The sequence below is a fragment of the Marmota marmota genome, unplaced genomic scaffold (genome assembly GCF_001458135.2).
Source record: "Marmota marmota marmota unplaced genomic scaffold, marMar, whole genome shotgun sequence".
Taxonomy (NCBI): domain Eukaryota; kingdom Metazoa; phylum Chordata; class Mammalia; order Rodentia; family Sciuridae; genus Marmota; species Marmota marmota.
Genome location: NW_026000222.1, coordinates 4,473,088 through 4,492,099, shown reverse-complemented (window position 1 = coordinate 4,492,099; position 19,012 = coordinate 4,473,088). Strand labels below are relative to the sequence as shown.

At 52.7% G+C, this 19,012-nt stretch overlaps 1 protein-coding gene across 2 annotated transcripts in view; it reads left to right on the top strand.

Moving 5' to 3' along the window:
* Window positions 1–19,012, top strand: part of Cdh13 (cadherin 13) — a 1,261,125-nt gene that overhangs the window by 867,271 nt on the left and 374,842 nt on the right. For both annotated transcript variants that reach the window (XM_048792348.1, XM_048792349.1), the window contains one exon: window positions 870–1,022. In XM_048792348.1, the coding sequence (XP_048648305.1) occupies window positions 870–1,022 (153 nt within the window). The remainder of the gene's footprint in view (window positions 1–869; window positions 1,023–19,012) is intronic.

Genomic DNA, 19,012 nt, shown 5'->3' with positions numbered 1-19,012 from the left:
TGTTTATGGAGCTGGGGACACTGTTCAGGACCCAGCACGTGGTAGGCAGGTGATCTGCTGCTGAGCTACACCCCAAACCTTCCACCTTTACCTTCTGAATTTACTCTTCAAATGTCAAATCCAGGTCAACAATCTGGGGAGAATTTCCTTCAAGTAAATTCAGAAATGACAGTGTCACATGGCAGAGACACAGAAGATGTGGCTCTGGATCCCAGCTTCATCTCTTTGGTAGCTGTGACCTCAGCCAACTTACTAAATGTCTCTGTGCCTCAGTTTTTACCCACTAAGTAGGAATAACCGGGGGCGGGTGGGGGGAACACCTTCCCCAGCATTGTTTCAAGATTTAAAAAAAAAAAAACAGATCTGAAGAGCTCCCTCACTCTGAGCCTCTTACCTGCTTACGTGGGGGGGGGGGTGTGTGCTGTGACCGGGACATGGTGCTGTCGATGACTAGATGCACGTAAAGACTCAGGCCCTGATCAAGGCCCCCCAGTGTAGGATTGTGAGCAAATGGTTTCCATTACCTGTTTAGTTTTGCTTGCAGAGGAGAAAAATTCCATCTCCTGAAGTTAAAAATAGTATGAATGTCCAACTTTGAACTTCCTGCTGTTCTTGCTCTCCTCAATCCATCACTATCTCCTCCACCTGGTACACTCCCCACCCCCCACAAGCTGCAGAGATCCGAGTGTTAGCATGAAAGGTAGTTTTGCAAGGCTATTTTGGGCAATGCTGCTGTAGGCAAATCCCAGTCCATCAGGCACCTTTGTGTTGGCACCTGAGAGAGAAGACTGGTCCCCAAGTGTTGTTGGCAATGTATTGTCTCTGTATCTTCCAGATAGTCTTAAATGTCACTCTGTTTCTCTGACCAGGTAGTCGATAGTGACAGACCTGAAGGGTCCAGGTTCCGGCTCACTGGAAAGGGAGTGGATCAAGAGCCTAAAGGAATTTTCAGAATCAATGAGAACACGGGCAGCGTCTCCGTGACACGGACCTTGGACAGAGAAGTGATGGCTACTTACCAAGTGAGTACTCTCGCCACACACCCTGTGCGCACGGACATGGCTTCCGAAGGGTTTTCTTTCTGCTGAGTGATCATTGCTGCGCCTCACCAAACCCAAGATTGTGTCGCTTCAGGGTGTCTCTGTAAGCGCTGGATGGATGTGGCTCCAGAGTGGGTAACAGGGAGGGTCCCTATCTTGTCAGTAGAACCCCCAGAGCCGACCAGACTCTGGGTCCTGGAGACCAAGAGAGACACTCGAGGGCAGGTGTAAACCCTCGGACAAGACAGGTGCATCCTTAGAATTCTATGCTAAGGACACTGAGAGAATGCTGTAAGATTTTTGTCCAATGATCCTACAGCAAGACATGGTCCTTAAAGTCAAAAAATTACTTGGTGCTCAGCAATAGGAGTGTGGTCAGATTGTGGCTCTGTGCCAAGGCAGTGTTCTGCTGCCATGTAGAATCCTCTGGAAGGAGTGTCAGCTATGTGGGGAGACCCAAGGTGCCCCACGGAAACAGAGCACTCGCTCCAACATCCACTGTGAAAGAGAAACCAGAGTGCTCATGGTTGGGCTGGGTGTGCTGGATTCCTCTTTGGTTTTCTTACCTGCCCCACTGGTTTGCAGTGGGTTCTGAGTGAGTGGAAGGTGGTTTGAGGTGCTGGAGACGTAAGGTGCTGGACAGATGTAAGGGGCTGGGGTGGTGCACAGGGAAGCCCTGCCAGGCAGCAGGTCCCTGCTGAGCAGCGCAGCCCAGATCCTCAGTGGAGGAGGAGGCACCTCCCAGGCTTCCCTCTCCAAAGCCTGGCTGAAGGGCTTTCTGAGCATCTGCAGGGGCACCACCTGTTGGGGGGCACCAAAGATGAGGCACAAGTCCTCAACGGAGGCCCAGTGGGGTCTCTGGTTGCTGTAGAAATAGAACATTGATTCCCTTAGACATTCCCAGCTCTCTCTGGCCTCGCCAGGAACTAGAAATCACTGGCAGCTGTTGGTATCCGCCAGCAGCCGATTATGGATAAATGCACCCTTCTCTTTCCATGCCTGCCTTGGGAATTCCCCTGAGGTTTCAGGTGCAAGGAACTGAGGAAAGGCACGGCGTACTTCAGTGTGCATGGCACAGTGGTTGTGACCTCCTGGGCCAGGCAAAGGCCATCCAAGTCAGCACTGCCTTTCCTGACCTGAGTGATCTCAGGCAACCCACTTACTCTCTATGATCATGTGACTTGTCCTTGAAGGACAGATAGAATCCACACCTCTAAGGACAGTAAAAGATGAAGTGAAGTTATTTTGCAAACATTTGGCACAATGCCCAACACTTAGCAGGTACTCAATAAATCTCAATAAATCAAAGCTACTCTTGGTAATTATTCTCCTGAATATTTCTGAATTTTCCAGTTAAGTTCTTCAAATTTCTAACATCAGTTTCCTAAGTCCAACCCTGAGAAGGTTGACGTCTGCCACAGACATGATTTTTCATTCTGATGTTAGACAAATATTCTAGCCTTTGCCGCCCCTCCTTCAGTATCAGAGGGGGATTTGGTACGAATCTGTGCTCAGGAGCTCCCTGGGGGATTGGAGACACAGGACAAAGGATATGGAACAGGAGGTCACCTGGAGCATTCCAAGCCCTGGGGCCAGGACTGGTAAAACCAGAGAGGGCACATAGTGCCGTCGGTGCTCAGGTGTGAGACCTGGTGCTCTTGGGGGACCCTGGTGGGGGGTGCTTGACCGTTCGGATGCCTCGTGGATCAATGACTTGTCTGAGGTCTGTGCACTCCGGGAGGGGGTCCAGAAAAGTCACCCTGCTGGGCGTCCTCCCAAGTTCAGAGACAGACTCTGGGCCACCATCTGCCAGGGCCTCAGTGAACATTCATAGACGGCACTGACCTCGATCTGCAGGGATGGGAAGAAATCCCCTGAGATGGCAGACATCTGGGGACAGTCACAATGGCAGGGAAAAGAGCTCAAAGAGTGACCTCCAGAGCTGATGAGAGCCGGTCCTGGCTTCCTGGATCTCTCCTTCCAGTGCCCAAGCTTGATTCAAAGTCCACTGATCTTAGTCTCTCACCTTTGTGACGCGTGGCATGCCAGGAAGTCGTGCCCCAGGGTGGTGTGGCTTGGCTTACCCTGGCACAGGGCCGTGTCCCACTGAAACTCAGTGGGAAGGCAGTGTCTCACTCAGGTGGCCCCGGGGCCACCATCCACCCTCAGGAGGGTGCAGTGTCGCACGCCCCCTCCTCCCGGCCTCACCCCTTCCCTCTAGACCTGTCCTCGCTGAGTCATGTCCTCGCTGAGGAAGGTCTCCTAACTGCTGCGCATGGCTCTTCTGTCTCTGGGCTTAGTGACAGCTGCTCTCTGTGGACCCGCTTTGGCATGGGAATGTGCCAACCCCATGTTCCAATCTCCTACTTAGACGGAACTCTCTGTCTTCCTGGTGCAGCCAGGGCCACCACGTGAGGGTGATCAAGGTGGAGCAGAGCCCTGAGCCTCTGGATCCCCACCCTTTAGCTCCTCTTCTGCAAGCTTCCACGGTGGAGAACGAGGACCCGCGGAGAGACGTGACGGTGGCGCCAATGTTGTTGGTTTTTAGAGTTTTAAATGCTACTCACGCATAAGGACATGTCAACGTGTTGACATTTCCCACATCCAGCAGGAGAGCATCTTGGTGACGGAAGCCGCGGGGATCTGCGTGACGAGGCGTCATCTGGGGTACATTTATTCTTGGCCCTGATTGTGGATCGTCATCGAAGCTACTGTTTACTGAGCGCCGCATGGCAGACGGCATGCCAAACTCTGCGCGTACGTTCTCTTATTTAATCTCTTTCACACAAGAGACTTCAGAAGTAGGAGTTAACACCATTTTACAGATAAGCACAAAACCATTACACAACTTTTCAAGGGCTCACAGCTGGTGTGTATTGGATTTGGGATCCATGGCCCTCTCCCCAGCTCGGAAGCCCTGCATTCTCAACCACGAAGGAGCGCTTCTTCCTGCCTCCACCCCAGCCAGGCTTTGACCCCAGCAGCAAGCCCCCTTTCCTAGGACTGTCACTTGTTGGGGCTGGGAACGGTCTGACGGGCTGGATGACCTATTGCTTCTCAAACACCATCTTGTTCCACGACCCTCTGCCACCCTGCCAGCCCCTACCCCAGCCCCCAGAGGGCTTCCCATGCTTCTGACCCACAGTGACACCTGGCAAGGTAATTTAGCTCTTGCAGGATCCAGAGCTGACGTATTAATGCAAAGCTTCCTGAAATATTACTCATTATTATGCATTTTGCCAGCGTTTGAGTGATTTGTGAACTCGTCATTGGAATAAAGCACTGTAAATGATTCATGAATGACCAAGTTTATGAAATTCTATAAAAATATTAGCAGGTGGTAATGACTCCCTCATACCATGAGTGTAATCTGCCGGCTACAGATTTGTCAACAGGGGATGACAGGAGTGGGCGACAGACTGTCAGGCAGGTGGGGCCAGATGGATAGCTCGAGGTGGTCTCCACCGGGGGTATGAGGCCAAACAGGAAACAGGACAGATGGCAGTGGTGGCCAGGTGCCCCCAGCAGGAGGCTGTCTCCCTGATCTGGCGTCCATGGTAGAGATGCACAGATAACCGCGGATGTCAGAGTCGGGTGGGAGAAGAGGACATTTACTGAGCACCTATTTCATGCCAGAGAACTCCCCAGGGCCCTGACCCACACAGACCTCTGAAAATGCCCTCTCGTCTTGCTATTACCAATTGGCTGATTGAGGACCAAAAGTGTTCCCAAGACGTATTATCATTGTCACTACCAATGCTGGTGTCAACCTTCTTGACCGTTGCCATGTGCCAAGGTCTGTGCTAAGTACCTAAGTGGTGATCTCCTTTACCTTCCCTGAGGAGGAGTTTGGTGCTGTCAACACGCTCAACCACAGAAAGGCAGCTGCAAGGCCTGTCCTTGGCCTCTCAGTGCAGCAGGATGGCCGCGTCCGCTCCCGTGGGCACAGGCAGAGCGTGACGTCAGTGCCCACGGGACGCACATTTACCCAGGCCAGGGGGCGTTTGGTCGATGGACTTGTTTATGGGACTGTACTCCCCCAGACTCGTACTGGAGGTGCCCCAGCCCTGGGTAGCAGGGGCCAGCTTTCAGTGTTCTGGTCACCCCTGAGGCCGTTTTCTCAGAGGAGGTTCTTGGTGGTGATCCACAAAATCCCCTCCAACTAATCTACAAATAAAGGGGTTTATTAAGAGTACAGGTACCAGCTGAACTGCCTAAGGGCCACGTGACCTGGCTCGAGGCTGGAGAAGGTGGCCCTACAGTCACTAAGGTACCATCCCAGTGCAAGGTCTCTCAACTTGGGTGCTATGGACATCTTGGGTTGCGGGGTTCTTTGTCATGGGGCTGGCCTGGCGGTCGCTGGTGGTTTAGAGCCACATAGTCCTGTCAGTCAGAAGAGCCTCCAGAGCGCTCCAGTCGTCTCCATGTGGGGAGGGAATGGAATTCCCCTGTGTGAGCAGGGCTCTTTTCATGGTGGCATTGCTGCCACCCTGTCCTGCCACTTTTACACCAATGATACTCAGGATTGGACGCAGCCACTCTGCTTGGCTGCCAGGAGAGCCAAGTGACTCTGTGCCCTCATGCACCCTGTGGACCCCAGTCTGCAAGGCACAGCTGCTGCTTCACGTCTCTCTCTGCCACGGCCACACCACCTGCTTTGTCCCTGCAGAAACACCTGGATCCCACACAGGCCTCTAGCTTCAGGCTCTCAGGTACAGGACAGTCAGCTGGCCAGGGGCTGGGCTGGAAGCTAGCTGCCAGCGGTGGCTTCGCACAGATTCCTGGTACTCCTGTTCCCAAGGAGACCCAGGCCACACTTGGGAGGGTGGGCTTTCACACCTGTGATCTTACCTTCTGCTGTCATTATGATCCTGCCAGTCATACTCTGGTGGCCTTAGAAAGAGCTCTGAGTCACAGGAGACAAGGAGCTTGGGTTGGAGCCCCAGCTTTGGTGGTGGCCCTACTGGGTTCAAAGTTTTGACTCTGCTATGGGCTGAGCCACAGGAAATTGCCATTTGGTAGGTGAGTGAAGGGAGAAGGTCAGCACTCATGTTTCTGCCCGATACCCACTCACCTTCGGCAGGTTATGCAGGTCTAGGTCTGTTGTCCCTTCCTTAGGGTGCAAATGGGATCAGGGTACCATCTCCCAAGGGTGTGAGAGCCAGCGGGTAGGGACTCAGCGTGAGGCTCAGCCTGTCACTTGGAGCTGGAGCTAGGAGCCATGCTGTCACATGTCCGTTGACAATTGAAGCTCCCTGTGGGCACAGCAGAGTGGCAGCACTAGGTGTCCAGGTGGCAGTCAGGCAAGTGACAGAGCGGGCGTGTAGAAGAGGGTGGGTCAATGGAGCAGCCTCCAAGGCATGGCCCCAACTGGCAGCATACCAAGCCCAGCCATGGGCTGGATCAGAAGCCCTGGGGGAGGGTCCTGTCCTCTGGGATTTGACACACCCTCTGGGTCTTTCCAAGATGCCCTGAGAGCCACTGGTCTAAATATTCTCACATTGACATCGGTACAGCCATTGGATTTATTAATTCACCTCCATGAAGGTGACCTTTGAGCCAACATCCTTACTGTCCTGCCGGCACTGTAGCCATGCACACGTCTCCGCTGCCATGCCTTGCCCTGGGGAGCCCTCTGCCCAGCCCAGGCTCCTCAGAACTGCCTTCTGCTTGTTCCATTGATGACTCCAGGGAGCCAGGCAAATTTGACCAGGCTCCTCTCTGGGGCCACCTGACTTGGGAGGGCTGTTAAAGGCAGCCATGCTGAGTCTTTGCTGATTTCTTAGAAACCAGCCTGAAACCAGAGAAGCAGGTGTCTCCAGAAGATCTAAGCTGATGCCACTAACTCCTCATGGGGGACACTGGCCTGGGCTCACAGAGCCAGCCCTTCTGCCCTTAACACCCATGGTCTTCAATGAGGCATTTGTGGTTCTCAGGCTTTCCTCCATGTTGGACTCTCCTGGAGAGAGCACTCACCTAGCATGCAGGAGAACCTAGGGTCGATCCCTAGAACCACCAAAACAAAACCAAGCTACCAGCCTAAGCTGCATCTCCAACCTCAGTTCAGAACATCTTGGGTGTGAAAGGCACCGGTATGCTACCCAGCCTCTCCAGGCAACTCCAAGGTGAAGCCAAGAGAGAGAAACACCAAGTCAATATTACCCGTCCACGCCGCAGTTTAATCATAACTAGATAACTAGCAATGACACCCACCACGTCGGTGTGTTGAGAACATCAAATGATGAGCTAACGTAGGAGTTTCTAACATAATAGTAGAAAAATCATCCTGTTTCCCCTCAATCAACGGCTACCTGAAGCTAACCACTTTCTAATGTCTCTTTTAAAAGAAATAGGAATGCAGAGAAACAGGATTTGATAAACAAATGAATAGTTGTCTTCTGATGGCTTTAGAAAATAAGTAATTCAGGGTTTGGCGGCAGCCTCTCCCCCCAGCTCCTCGGAGCATCTCCGTCAGCTTTCAGGTTCGGCTTTCCACGTTTCCGAGCACTTCATTTTGCACCCTGGCCTTATCTGCCAGGTGCAGCTGGTGAAACTGAGGCATGAAGAGGTGGAACGGCGCTTGCCTTGGCAGCCCGGCGCCTGGATTAGGCTGCAGAGTTGCTCCTGCCTGATTATCTATTTGGTCCACTAAGCAAAGCCGCGTCCTCACTCAGGGCTGGGGAAACACATTTTTCTCAACTTCATTAGCACAGACTCCTCCAAAGAGGCTCAACTTGACTCCTGGCAGGCGAGGGAACCCACGCCCTTCCACTTGCTCTCCCCTCCCCTCCCTGGGCTTGTGTCCCAGCACCTGGCAGCCTCAGCAGGACTTCATGGAACCAGCCCAAGGCCAGATTCTCCTTGTTGACTTAGGTGACGAAGCCTAGTCGGCTTCATCACTGCTACCTCTTCAAATGACTTGGTGGCATTTTCTCTGAAGGTACTGAAGCATTACTCAGAACTGGAGAGCCTCGGGGCGCGGCGAGAGCAGGTGAAGTGGCCGACTGCTCTGAGGCCAGCCCTCGCAAAACCTCCTGCTCTTTCATTACCCCTCCCGGATGAGCTTGGTGACAGCCCCTCTGAGCCGGGACCCCACACATGCGGAAGGACATCCATGCCAGACCCCATCACCACCACCTCGGCTTTCACCAACATGCATAAAGAAATTTCATTTTTATTTATTTATTTGTGTGTGTGTGTGGTGGTGCTGGGGATTGAACCCAGGGCCTTGTGCATGCAAGGCAAGCCCTCTGCCAACCCTAACAGATTTCATTTTTAATTTGCTAAGATGAGCAGAGGAGGGGAAGGAGGGGTTCGTTGGGCTGTGGGCTCAGAGGTAAAATAGACAGAGGCTGATTCCTCCAGCTTCTGTGGGTCAGAGGCCCATGGCTTGGAGGCCGCACGTGATTGAAATTGTTGGTGAGAGACTCTGAGACTAAGGTGGAGCCCATTAAAGTAATTTAGAAAGACTGTGGAAGAATCGGGCCCGTGCAAAAGTGGCTATAAGGCCAGGACAAAGGTTGATGCAGCTGGGAAGAGACCCCCCAGGAGCACCTCCAACACAGCGGCCGACCACCGCCCGCGGTGAGGCTCCTGCCAGGTGGCTCAGGAGAGGGAGGAGAAAGCTGTAGTGGGTAGTTGGCAGGCAGCGTGGAGGCAGCCATTGATCAGGGCCCCTGTGAAGCCAGCCTGGGTCCCTCGGGAGGTGGAGGGGACTGAGTTCCCCCAGCAGGTCAGAAGCTGGGAGTCCTGGGCTCAGGGACAACCCAGTGTGGCCCACTGCCCTCTGGCTTGCCCTCCTCACATGAGCTGGCTGCCCAGAGCTTGGACCTGGCTGCAGCAGATGCTCCACACACTGGGGTTGAAGTGGGGAGAAGCCGCGAGCAATCGCTCAAGGCGTGAAGGAGCGGCCTTGTCCAGCTGGGCCTCCTGCCCCGGTGCGGAGAAGGCCAGGAAAACAAGCGGCAGGGGCCAGCAATGGGGCTGGGAACCCCAAGGGAGCCCACGTGCCAGGGCAGCACGTGCCCACGGCCCCTTCAGGCAAGAACTCAGCTCAACAGACTCGTCACAGACCCACGTGGGCCACGCCTTTCCTAGGTGCCAGGAGAGAGCAGCCACCCACCTGCAGCCTGCGTCTGGCCTCATGGACCCTCGGTGACTGGGTACTAGTGAGTACTCAGCACCGGGGGCAGGGTGGGGGCAAAATGTGCTGAGAATAAACAGAAAGACAGGAGTGCTGAGGGGAGGGGCCGCTTGGTCCAGGAAGGCCTTGATGGGAGGTGACATTACGGAAGCCTGATGGAGAGTCGCCTGAGGGACCCATGACATCAGGGTTTCCCAACCAGAGTCGATTCTGTCCACGGGGTCATCAGGTACTATCTGGTGTCACAGCTGGGGAGGCTGTGAGCCGGCCCGTGGGTCAGGGTGCTGCTCAGCGTCCTGCCCTGCCGGGCAGTCCCACGTGTCAACCGAGTCCTGTTTGGACCTGCGTCGGGCTGGCCACTTTGCAGGTCTGGAAATATTTCTTGGTGTGTTTGCTCAGATACTCAATTGGCTCAAGGGTTTGAGAAGTCTGTGTCCATCTGTGGGAACCACAAGGGACATGATCCCTGTCCTTGTCAAGTCTATCGTCCGGCCTTGTAACAAATCAATTCCACCCCATGACAAGGGACAGGGAGCAGGAACAGACTCAGAAGGACATGAGGTCAAAGCAAGGGCTCAAGAACAGAGAGCCAGGTGAGAAGGAGGGGGACGGGGCAGGAAGAGGGTTCTGAGATGGGACAGAAGAGAGTCACGCCTCTCCGGGATGGGCAGGCCGTGTGGGCAGTGGGAGCACAGGAGGGCGGGGGGAGACAGGGAGGGAGGCTGCACAGGTCAGCTGCTGGAGGACTGCAGGCTGCAGACTGGCCTGGCCAGATGTGGATTAGACGCGGACAGTCCCGCTAACCACGCCGAGGAGCGGGAGGCGCTGAGTCCTGTTTCTGGGTCTCTGGACCCACAGTGACAAGTATCAGATAAAGACCATTTTCACTCAGGAGCCTGGGAGGTAAATGGGCTAATCCAAGTCCCTCCCAAGACAGTACGTCCCCCGGGTGGACAGTGCAGAAATTGGAGGTGGCGTGGTCACGCAGCCTTGCAGGGCAGGGTAAGGAGCTTAGGTAGAGAAGCCTTGGCCTCAGAGGTTTTCAGTAAGGGAGTGACAGCCAATTTGCATTTCAGGAAGATAAGATTTATTTGAACAAGTCAACAATAACATCCAAATTACCATGAAATAGGAATTAATTCAAAATCGCACTCATTTGTTGAGAACCCACTACCTACCAGGCACTGGGGGGAAAAGCAAATAAAGGAAAAATCCTGCCTTCCCCTGAGCTCTGCTTCCGAAAGCCATTCTTCATTTCTAGACCTGTGTGTGGAGGGCGGAGTGTTTTATGTGTTGCAGGTCCTCCACGCTTAGTCTGGCTCAGTCTCCAGGCCAAGAAAATAGTCTTTTAAAACTCCAAACTTCCAGTGCTTTCTGCTGCAGGGGTTTATCGGTGGGCCATCTCGGAATTACTTCTTGCAGGCCGCTGGCCAGAGCTGTTGGCTGTTGATTCGTCTGATTAGTATCTGTTTTTAGATCTTTATTATGAGGAGGGCTTATCATTGCTCACAGTGAAGCACTAGGTACCAAAAGATCATTTCCATGTTATTCTTCTTTTTTCTGAAGATGCAGATGTTGGCATCACGGGCTCCCGTAAGCATCTGGGCCTATGTTGGAAAGATGGCCTGCTCACCAGAACCCTGGCTGATGCTCTGCAGCTCAGGGGTGTGTGTTCCTGCCAACGGGCAGAGCTGGGCCTGTACACTGTGTAAGAACAGAGGCTGTGGAGCTGGACTGGGGGAAAGCAGCCTCCCAGGATGACGGCTTAGCCTGGGGGTGCGGGTGAGGCAGGTTGGGGGGTGTTGCCAGGAGGATGCTCGGAGGAGAGCCCTGTGCTCTTTTGAAGTTGACCTTGTTCTCCTTTGATTGACAAATAGTTCTTGGGAACAGCACTTGGCCAGAGGGTTTGAAAGGCTCAGAAAACTGGCCCGGGGCCTGTCACAATGAATCCCGAATACAAGCCCGATCCTGAGCTCTGCTGAGGTCACCAGGTTCCCGTTCAGTGTCGGGGCCCTGCACTTGGAGGCTCTGGCCATCAGCAAGGAGTCCTGCCTTACAGTGGTGTTGCCCCGGGATGGGGTGCAGGCAGCACCCCTGCACCTCACAGTTCCTGGGGCGGCTGGGTGGCGTGGGGGCAGTGCCGCAGCATGGCCCGTTTTCTCCTCGAGCTTCGTCTCCTGACACCCTAGTCCCAGATGGGCCAGACGTCTGGGAAGCCATCCCAGTGGGCATAGAACTAGGGGAACGGGGTGTTTCTTGGGAGCACACAGTGGGGGTGCATCCTCTTTGTCCCCCGCAGGAGGTCCAGACCCTGAGGCAGAGGGAGGGGACCTGTGGTGTGGGTCTGCAGTGTGGGTCCATCAGAATGGACATCCCCCCAGGTGCCTTCGTCTTCCCTGGGCTCTGGCCTCACCCAGCCCTCTACGCTGAGTTGGGTCAGGGAGAACATGGGAAATGGGGAAGGCCGTCTCCTGGAAGAGAAGCCTCTGGAGACTCTGTACCTGTGGTCCCACTGAGTAGCCCCTGTCTCCACCCAGCCCACCCTCACGCCCCTCTCCCCAGGAAAAATTAATTCAATGGAGTGGGGAGGTGGGGTCAGGTCATGACATGCGGGAATGCAGGCGTGACACAGGGGCGGGTGGAGGGAGAAGGCCCTCACTGACACCAGGTCAGCCCGGCTCCTGTCCTGGGGGCACAGCTGGTTGCTCCAGTGCTCTCTGCAGACCAGGAGCAGCCGGGCCTTTTCCTGAACGTCAGCTAGGGGCTTTGTGAGGGTCATTTTCTTCAGACAAGTGGGTGTCAGGGAACAGCTGAGCCATGGTTCCCAGGTATGTTTCCGGAGGAGTGTCCAGCTCCAAGCTCTGCAGCCACCTCTTAGCTCAAGGTGGCCCCCCCAAAGTGACCTGTCCAGGGCCATTTGTCCACTGCAGGGGCAGGGGCTGCTAGACCAGGCAGCTCCAAACAGATTCGTGCTCTGGGCCGTGAAGCCCCACCCACCCACGAAGTGCCTTTCCTGACAAAGCTTCAGGGTTAAGGTCCCCGCTGTACTGGGGACACTGGCCTAAGTGGGAGGAATCTGAGAATGTAAACATCTTTGCAACCTGCCCCCATCTCAGGTGCTTATGTTCCGAAGAACCATAAAGGTAGAGGCTGTTTTTGTCCATTTTTCATGGAGAAAGCGAGGCTTCAGGAAGTCTCAGGAAGGAGGTCACATGGTTGGTAGTTAAAGAATCAAGTAACAAATGTGCCTCCTTCCCTCCCGAGCCCAGGCTCACACACTGGCCCCGTCACACACCAGGCCGGGGCTGCTCACCGTGAGCCATGATTCTCCACGGCTAGATGCTGGCTGCGGATGGGCGGCCATATCCAGAGACATTCGGTACCTTAGGGCCTTAGGGTGCTCTGCCTCAGGGTGGAGGCCAGGAACATCTACACACATCCCACGCCCGGGACAGCCGGCCCCGAAGGGTGGTCTAGCCCCCGGCGACAACGGTGTGGCTGCCACCGTTGTGTGGCTGAGAAACCCTCAGGAACCCTGAAGCCATGAAGCAAAGTTGTCTTGCGGGTGGCACCCTTTCAGCTGGCACCTTGGCAGGCAGGTGCGCCTGGCCAGGGTCCCTGCCCTGATGCTGAGTCCCGTGACGCGGTTCGCAGAACTCACCATTGCCCATTTTTCATTCTGTGTTGTGCTTTTTAAATTTTTTTTTTCATTGCAGAAGACAAATTCCATTTCCTTCCTCCTGAGGGAAGCTAATTCCAGCAAAGGCCATTTGTCTTTGGTACCTTAAGATCTAGATAATTTACTGCAAGTTTGTTTTTTATTGAAAATTATGTAGATATTATTCAGAAACACAATTTCCAACTCTATGGCACACTTAAGCGGATTCTATTTCAAGTGCTAATGCATATACTGAGGAGATCTGCTGTAATGTGCATTTCTTAAAGATTCTTTTTTTTTTTTAATGACTCACTGCCTTTGAGACCCTCCACCTTGGGCTCCGTGAAGTGCCGAAGGACGAAGGTATTTAAATGGCCGTTGTGTTGTTGTGAGTTGTTACCATTCAACTGCAATTCAAACTCGTGACACTTCATGTAGATTTTATGATTAATGCAGAAATAATATGCACTTACATGCGTTTATGATGTTTAACTGGTGGTTCCAAATGTGCTTCCTCGTGCTTGGCTGGAGCATGCCCTTCTCTGGAGCGTGTGGACACACTCTCCTTCCCTGATCATGTGACTTGAAAAGGGACTATTTATGAAAACCTAAGAATTAAAAGATGCCCTCCAACACACAGGGACCCACCCAGGTTCATGTGTATGCACATGTGACTTCTCTGCTTCCTTGGAAACACTGGATACACTGAAAACTGTGACTGGTTCTTTAACATTCACAATGTGCATTTGACAAAGTAAAGACCTGCGGTGAAGTAACTTGGTTAAGTCAACATATCCCCCAATTAAAAAAAAAAAAAGTCTGAGAACTGCTATTGTTAAAGAAATCACACTTTGGATAATATTTGAGGAAAAGTTGAATTAATGGAACCAGAGTGTTTGGCATGGAGATGCCTAGTGAGGGCTCTTTTGCCTTCCTGAGGTACTGTGTGGTTAGTCTTTCCAGAAAAATGAAGTCAGAGAAAGATTCTAGCATTAGTTAATTAGAAACAAATCAATAAAATTGATGGGGTGAAATGAGGTTTCCGTTGCTGTCTGCTATTTCACTGTCAAGGAAGGAGCGAGTCAACCGACGAATGAAGAAATAATTGCGGTACGCCCGTACAATGGAATATCATACAGTCACAAAAAAAGAATAGAGATATGTGCTACTGCATGCACACACCTTCAAGACACTCCAACTGAAAGAAGCCAGATGTAAAAGGCTCCATGTTGAGTGACTAGTTATGAAATAGCTGGGGCAGGGGAATCCCCAGAAATACAGTGAACGAGTGGAAGGAGAAGGAGGGAGGAGGGACAGGGAGAAACTGCTCAGTAGAATTGGGGTTTCTCTTTTTGATGAGGGGACTATTTTGAAACTAGACAGAGGCGGTTTTGCTCAACACTATAAATGTGGTAAATGCCACTTTAAAAGGACTGTAGATTTTGTACAAGTCATAAATGATTTGTAGATTCTTGCCTCAATTTTTAAAAATCGGAGGAAATGAAAAGAGCTGAGGACGGCTGGAGTGGAAACCCGTGTGAGGCCCAGGAGGGCGCGCTGCCGCATCGCATTTCTCAGGGGAACGGGGGCAACTTGTCCAGGTGAAAACACTGAGGGACTCGTGCACCGGGTCATCAACGACGTCTCTGCTCTCATTCGTTTGCTGCTGCTTGGCTTCTGTGTGTGCTTTTGTCTGTGGCGGTCTTGACCTGCGGTGCTTGTCTTGGATCTGTGAGCTCCGGGTGGGCTTAGGCCACGTGCGTTACAAGGGCTTTACTATGTTGGCACAGCGTTTGTAAATGGGGAAACTAGAAGTCATTCAACCAACCTCCAGCTCCTGGTTGGTAGTGAAGTGGCGTGCACAGCACACAGCAAGCTCCACAGGGTGCAGTCGAGAGGGCTCCTGTCTTCCCGGAATCGCATTCTCAGGGGAAGCGGGCTGAAGTGGCAGCTCTGACCACGAGCACTGGTAGGTCCCACCTCGTCTGCCGGAGGCTGCGCTCAGCGTTTACATGTGCGCTCGGTAAATGAGTGTAAGTCAGCAGCATCTCTCTGTCCCTGGGAGCACTGGTTCCGAGAAGCCACTGTCACACCACACACTGTGTGCGTCAGGCCCACACACCCACCCTCAGGTGGGTGGCTTTCTAGAAGGACTCACGATCTCAGCCTACAGTTGTCTCCGTGGCTAAGATTTATCACAGTGAAATGGTCCTGAGCCGAATGGTCAGCACGAGGAAAACACGTGGGCAGGGTCTAGGGCACCTGGGCACAAGCCTCTGAATCCCTCACCAGCATAGCCACTTGGAAAAAAATCAGAGGACAGCCATCAGTGAGCTGTGACAACATATGGACGTGTCCCCTGCCAGGGACACTCAAGAGACTTGGGCCCAGGGTTGTCATTGGGGCTGGTCACATGGATCACGCATAAAACTCCCGACGCCCAGAGGTTGGCATCACCCACACTGTGTGCACGTTCAGGCACAGCGAGCCCCTCTAACAGAGAATGTGCAGACCCCCCCGGATGCCAGCCAGGACCAAGTGTGCAAGCAACCCTCTCGGGGGCCAGCAGTCTCAGGCTTGCTGCATCAGCTGGATTGGCCAGAACAAAACCAGATGTTCTGTAACCAAACAACTTCGGAAAACCTGACTTGGCCACAGTTAAACTGGTTTCTTTACCTCTGACCCCTAGTTGTCCACCCTTGTTTGGCCAGGAGTGCTCCTGCTCTCTCCTAACAGGGTGTCTCAGAAGGTTGGGCTTTAGAGGGGACAACTATGAGAAGTTGTTTCAGGAAGTGGTGTCAGTCTTGCTCAGGTTAAGGTCAAACATCGGAGGAGACCCACAGTCAGAAAAGGCAGTTTTAAAACTTATAAATTATCTCTCCCACTGCAGCACTGACAGATAATTGTTCATTTAAGTCATGTCTCAGATTTTGATTGGAGTTACTAAGAAAAATGTGCTGAGGCCGAGCTGGCTTCCTCTGGAATCTGAGACCTGAGAAATACATTTAGACTTGGAATTATTAGATATGGCCTTTATAAACCTGTAATCAGGCAGTTGTCTGTTAACTTATTAGGTTTTTCATTTGAAATGTAAATTGAATTGTTTCTCTACACAGGCGACACTCACCATGGTTGGATCTCAGGCTTCGAAATATGATTTAAATGTATTTTTCAGCATATTAATAACTTCTGTACCCAAACATAGAACTCGGCGCTCCTGCTCTGCCCCTGGTTAGCAAGGGAACCCCTGTGTCTTCTATTATCCGAACCTACACCCCCTGTTCCATTCCTCCTGTTCAAGGACAGGGCTGTAAGTCCTGGCATCTGGGCAGACTCTTGGGAACAGTGTTGGAGGACAAGTCACCCCAACCCCAGGGTGCCTTGGGAACGTGCCCCGAGCTCTGCTCCCAAAACACCGGAGCTCAGGCAGACCTTGGTGTCAGCTTCCTCAATACTTCATTCTGAAGTGAGTCACGTGTCCACAGAACCTGTTTTTGGCACTCACTGACCCCGGTAAGAGGACGCTGTCCTCTGACCCTAGGCTGCTGTGTGAGGCCCCTCGTCCTGCTCCTTTGTCTCTTTCCAACTCCACGTTCTGCGTTTGAAGCGCCCCATCAGCGGTGGCCTGATGCTCTCACCACAGGCAGGAGCGGGCACTGTGAGCCGGGGCTTCCTGCCTGTTCAGAAAGCAGGCCACTGAGCCTTCAAGAGCACGCCACCGGCACCACCAAACCCAAAGACATTGCCTGGCTCCACGTGAGGCACTGTTAAACCGCATGGGTTTGTCTCATCTTTCCCCATAGCAAACTCATAAGAGAAGTGTCCTCGTTGTATCTGACTTACAGGTTAAGCAAACGGACGCTCTGCTCGGGAAATCGCCTAAACCCAGACCTGGCATCTGAGAGCAAGTCCCGAAGTCGAGGGAGATTCGCAGTGGAATCCTAGCCGATGGTATCTTTTCAAGCAAGCATCTCTGTGTCTCTAAGTGACGTCTTTTCCAAGGCTGTGGTGTTGAAGGTGGGATGGATTAGAGGTCACACATTTTTCATTTTTGGAGTAAGGAGCGTTTGGAAACTTTGAAGTGGGTGCTAGAGATAATCCAGAGAAAGGGTTCAAGAGGCAGGTCTACCTTCCGTTTTGGTAGATGGATGAGCCCTTTTGCATGCAAGGTGCACACCTGTGAATTCAATCACATTTGAACTTCATATTCTCTCTACAAATGTTTGGTTAACAATGTCCCCAAGATCGCACTGGCACTAACCAGCCAAGAAGTAGTTTGTTTGCAACAGGAACGTCACAATGGACAGTCGATGCGGAGGTAACTCACCAAGGCCTTTAGCAGCAAACCTGTGAGCCACATGACCACACCCATGCAGTGTTGGGGAGACAGGACTTGAATTCTCACTCCATTTAAGAAGAAATGATTCGGGTCTAAGGTTAGATTTTCCTTAAACCTGAAGAAATATTAAGATTGTCATTACCAAAAAACTCTTTTCATTGACCCAGTGAGCATTCAAAACACCATTTTCCCCTTTCGTTACTTTTTCATTTATTGGTTTATAACTAGTCAAAGAACACCTGATGGGTGCCAGCGGCTCTCCCAAGTGTGGAGAATGAAGGCGTGAAGACGGGCCAGGGCTTGGCCTTGGCGGCTGTGTCCCAGGAAGGAAGGGAGACCCCTGGGTGTGGTGAGCCTGAAGAGGGCAGGAGAGGAAGCGGCCGAGAGGCAGGGTCAGAGCCTGTTTCAACAAGCCGCAGTGTCCCGGAAACCTGCCCGTGGAGGTCTGCAGTGAGACATGCCCAGTGGAGGGAGCGTCTTGACTTTGGAGTGAGGTGGCCATGGGGGTGGAAGTTAGCAAGGGAGGTGGACGGGCGAGCAAATAGACCCCGGAGGACAGCAGTGCCTAGATGGTGTCGGTCGCAGGGCTAGGCACTGCGGCTTATTCTTGGGGGACACCACAGGACCACTGGAGGAGCCAAGCAGACTACAGACTTCATCCTCTATCCATGCTCCCGGTTGGGGTCCATTTGTAGGATGAAGGTCAAGACTGTACTCTTTCTGTCTTTAAGTGGCAGGGAACTGACTTCAGTTCTTTGTGGAGAAATTAGCAACATTGTTATGCAAACGCGGCAATCTGCATCACACCTGGCTTCTTCTACCAGGTGCTTTAATTCCTAGGGCTGGGAGTTATCTCCCCAAAACTTGGAGGGAGAGGCTTCTGAAGTGTGTGTTCTCATCTCTGGGATCTTTCCCTGCCCCTCACCTCCAGGCCAACCACCTGATACGTTCAGCCACCTCCGACTTTAGAAGAGAATAAAAACAACAGCACAGCAAAGATCGGGCTAGGGCCTGCCTGCTCCGGGGTCCCCAGGAGCCCTGCTGGGCTATGATCCTCATTGTCTCCTGGTGGCTGTACTGTATGGCAGTTTTCAAGGAAACTGGAGAAAGTATACATTCTCGATCATTTCTTTCAACTGCATATCACTACAATGATCTCAAAACAGGAACCTATGGATAACAGCTCTGTTCCTTTGGGGTTTACTAGGTACTAGCTCTCAGGTTGAGCATTTCCTAGGTATCATCTCATGTAATCCTTGCAGGAAACTCATGAGTTCCAGCATTACCCCCATCTTGCAGAGGAAGAGACTGAGGTTCTTAGAAGTTTGTCCAGCCACCCATCTAGGACTTGGTGGAGCCAGAGCTGCTCCTAGAAGGTCCACCTCCAAAGCTGAGATTTTCAGTTACCCCAGTGGGTCGCCTGTCTGCTGTCCTCACTCTGAGTCCAGCCAGGAGCTGTCTGAATTCTGAGCCTAAGGGAGAGAGGCCAGGCTGGGAGGAGATGAGTCACTGTCTCCGCTGGGGTACGCTGTGTGTTATGGTTGGCCCAGGCCTAGTGGAGAGGCCTGGCCCCTTAGATGGCTGGACTGGGAAGATGGACCTTGTCTTCCCCCTCAAGCCCACAGCCTGATGGCAGTCGGGGGCTTTGTGACATCAGATAAGAGGCATACTCTGGTAGAATCAAGATGTCCCACAAAGTCACCAGGCCTGGGCAAGCTGGAGGCAAGGGACATCCATCCCTTGCCAAGCTAAGCTTTTTAACATTTTAATGTGGGGTTCCCAAGGGTTCCTCTTTCCAGTTCCTGCAAAGACTGGTCCCTAGGAGGCCTGGG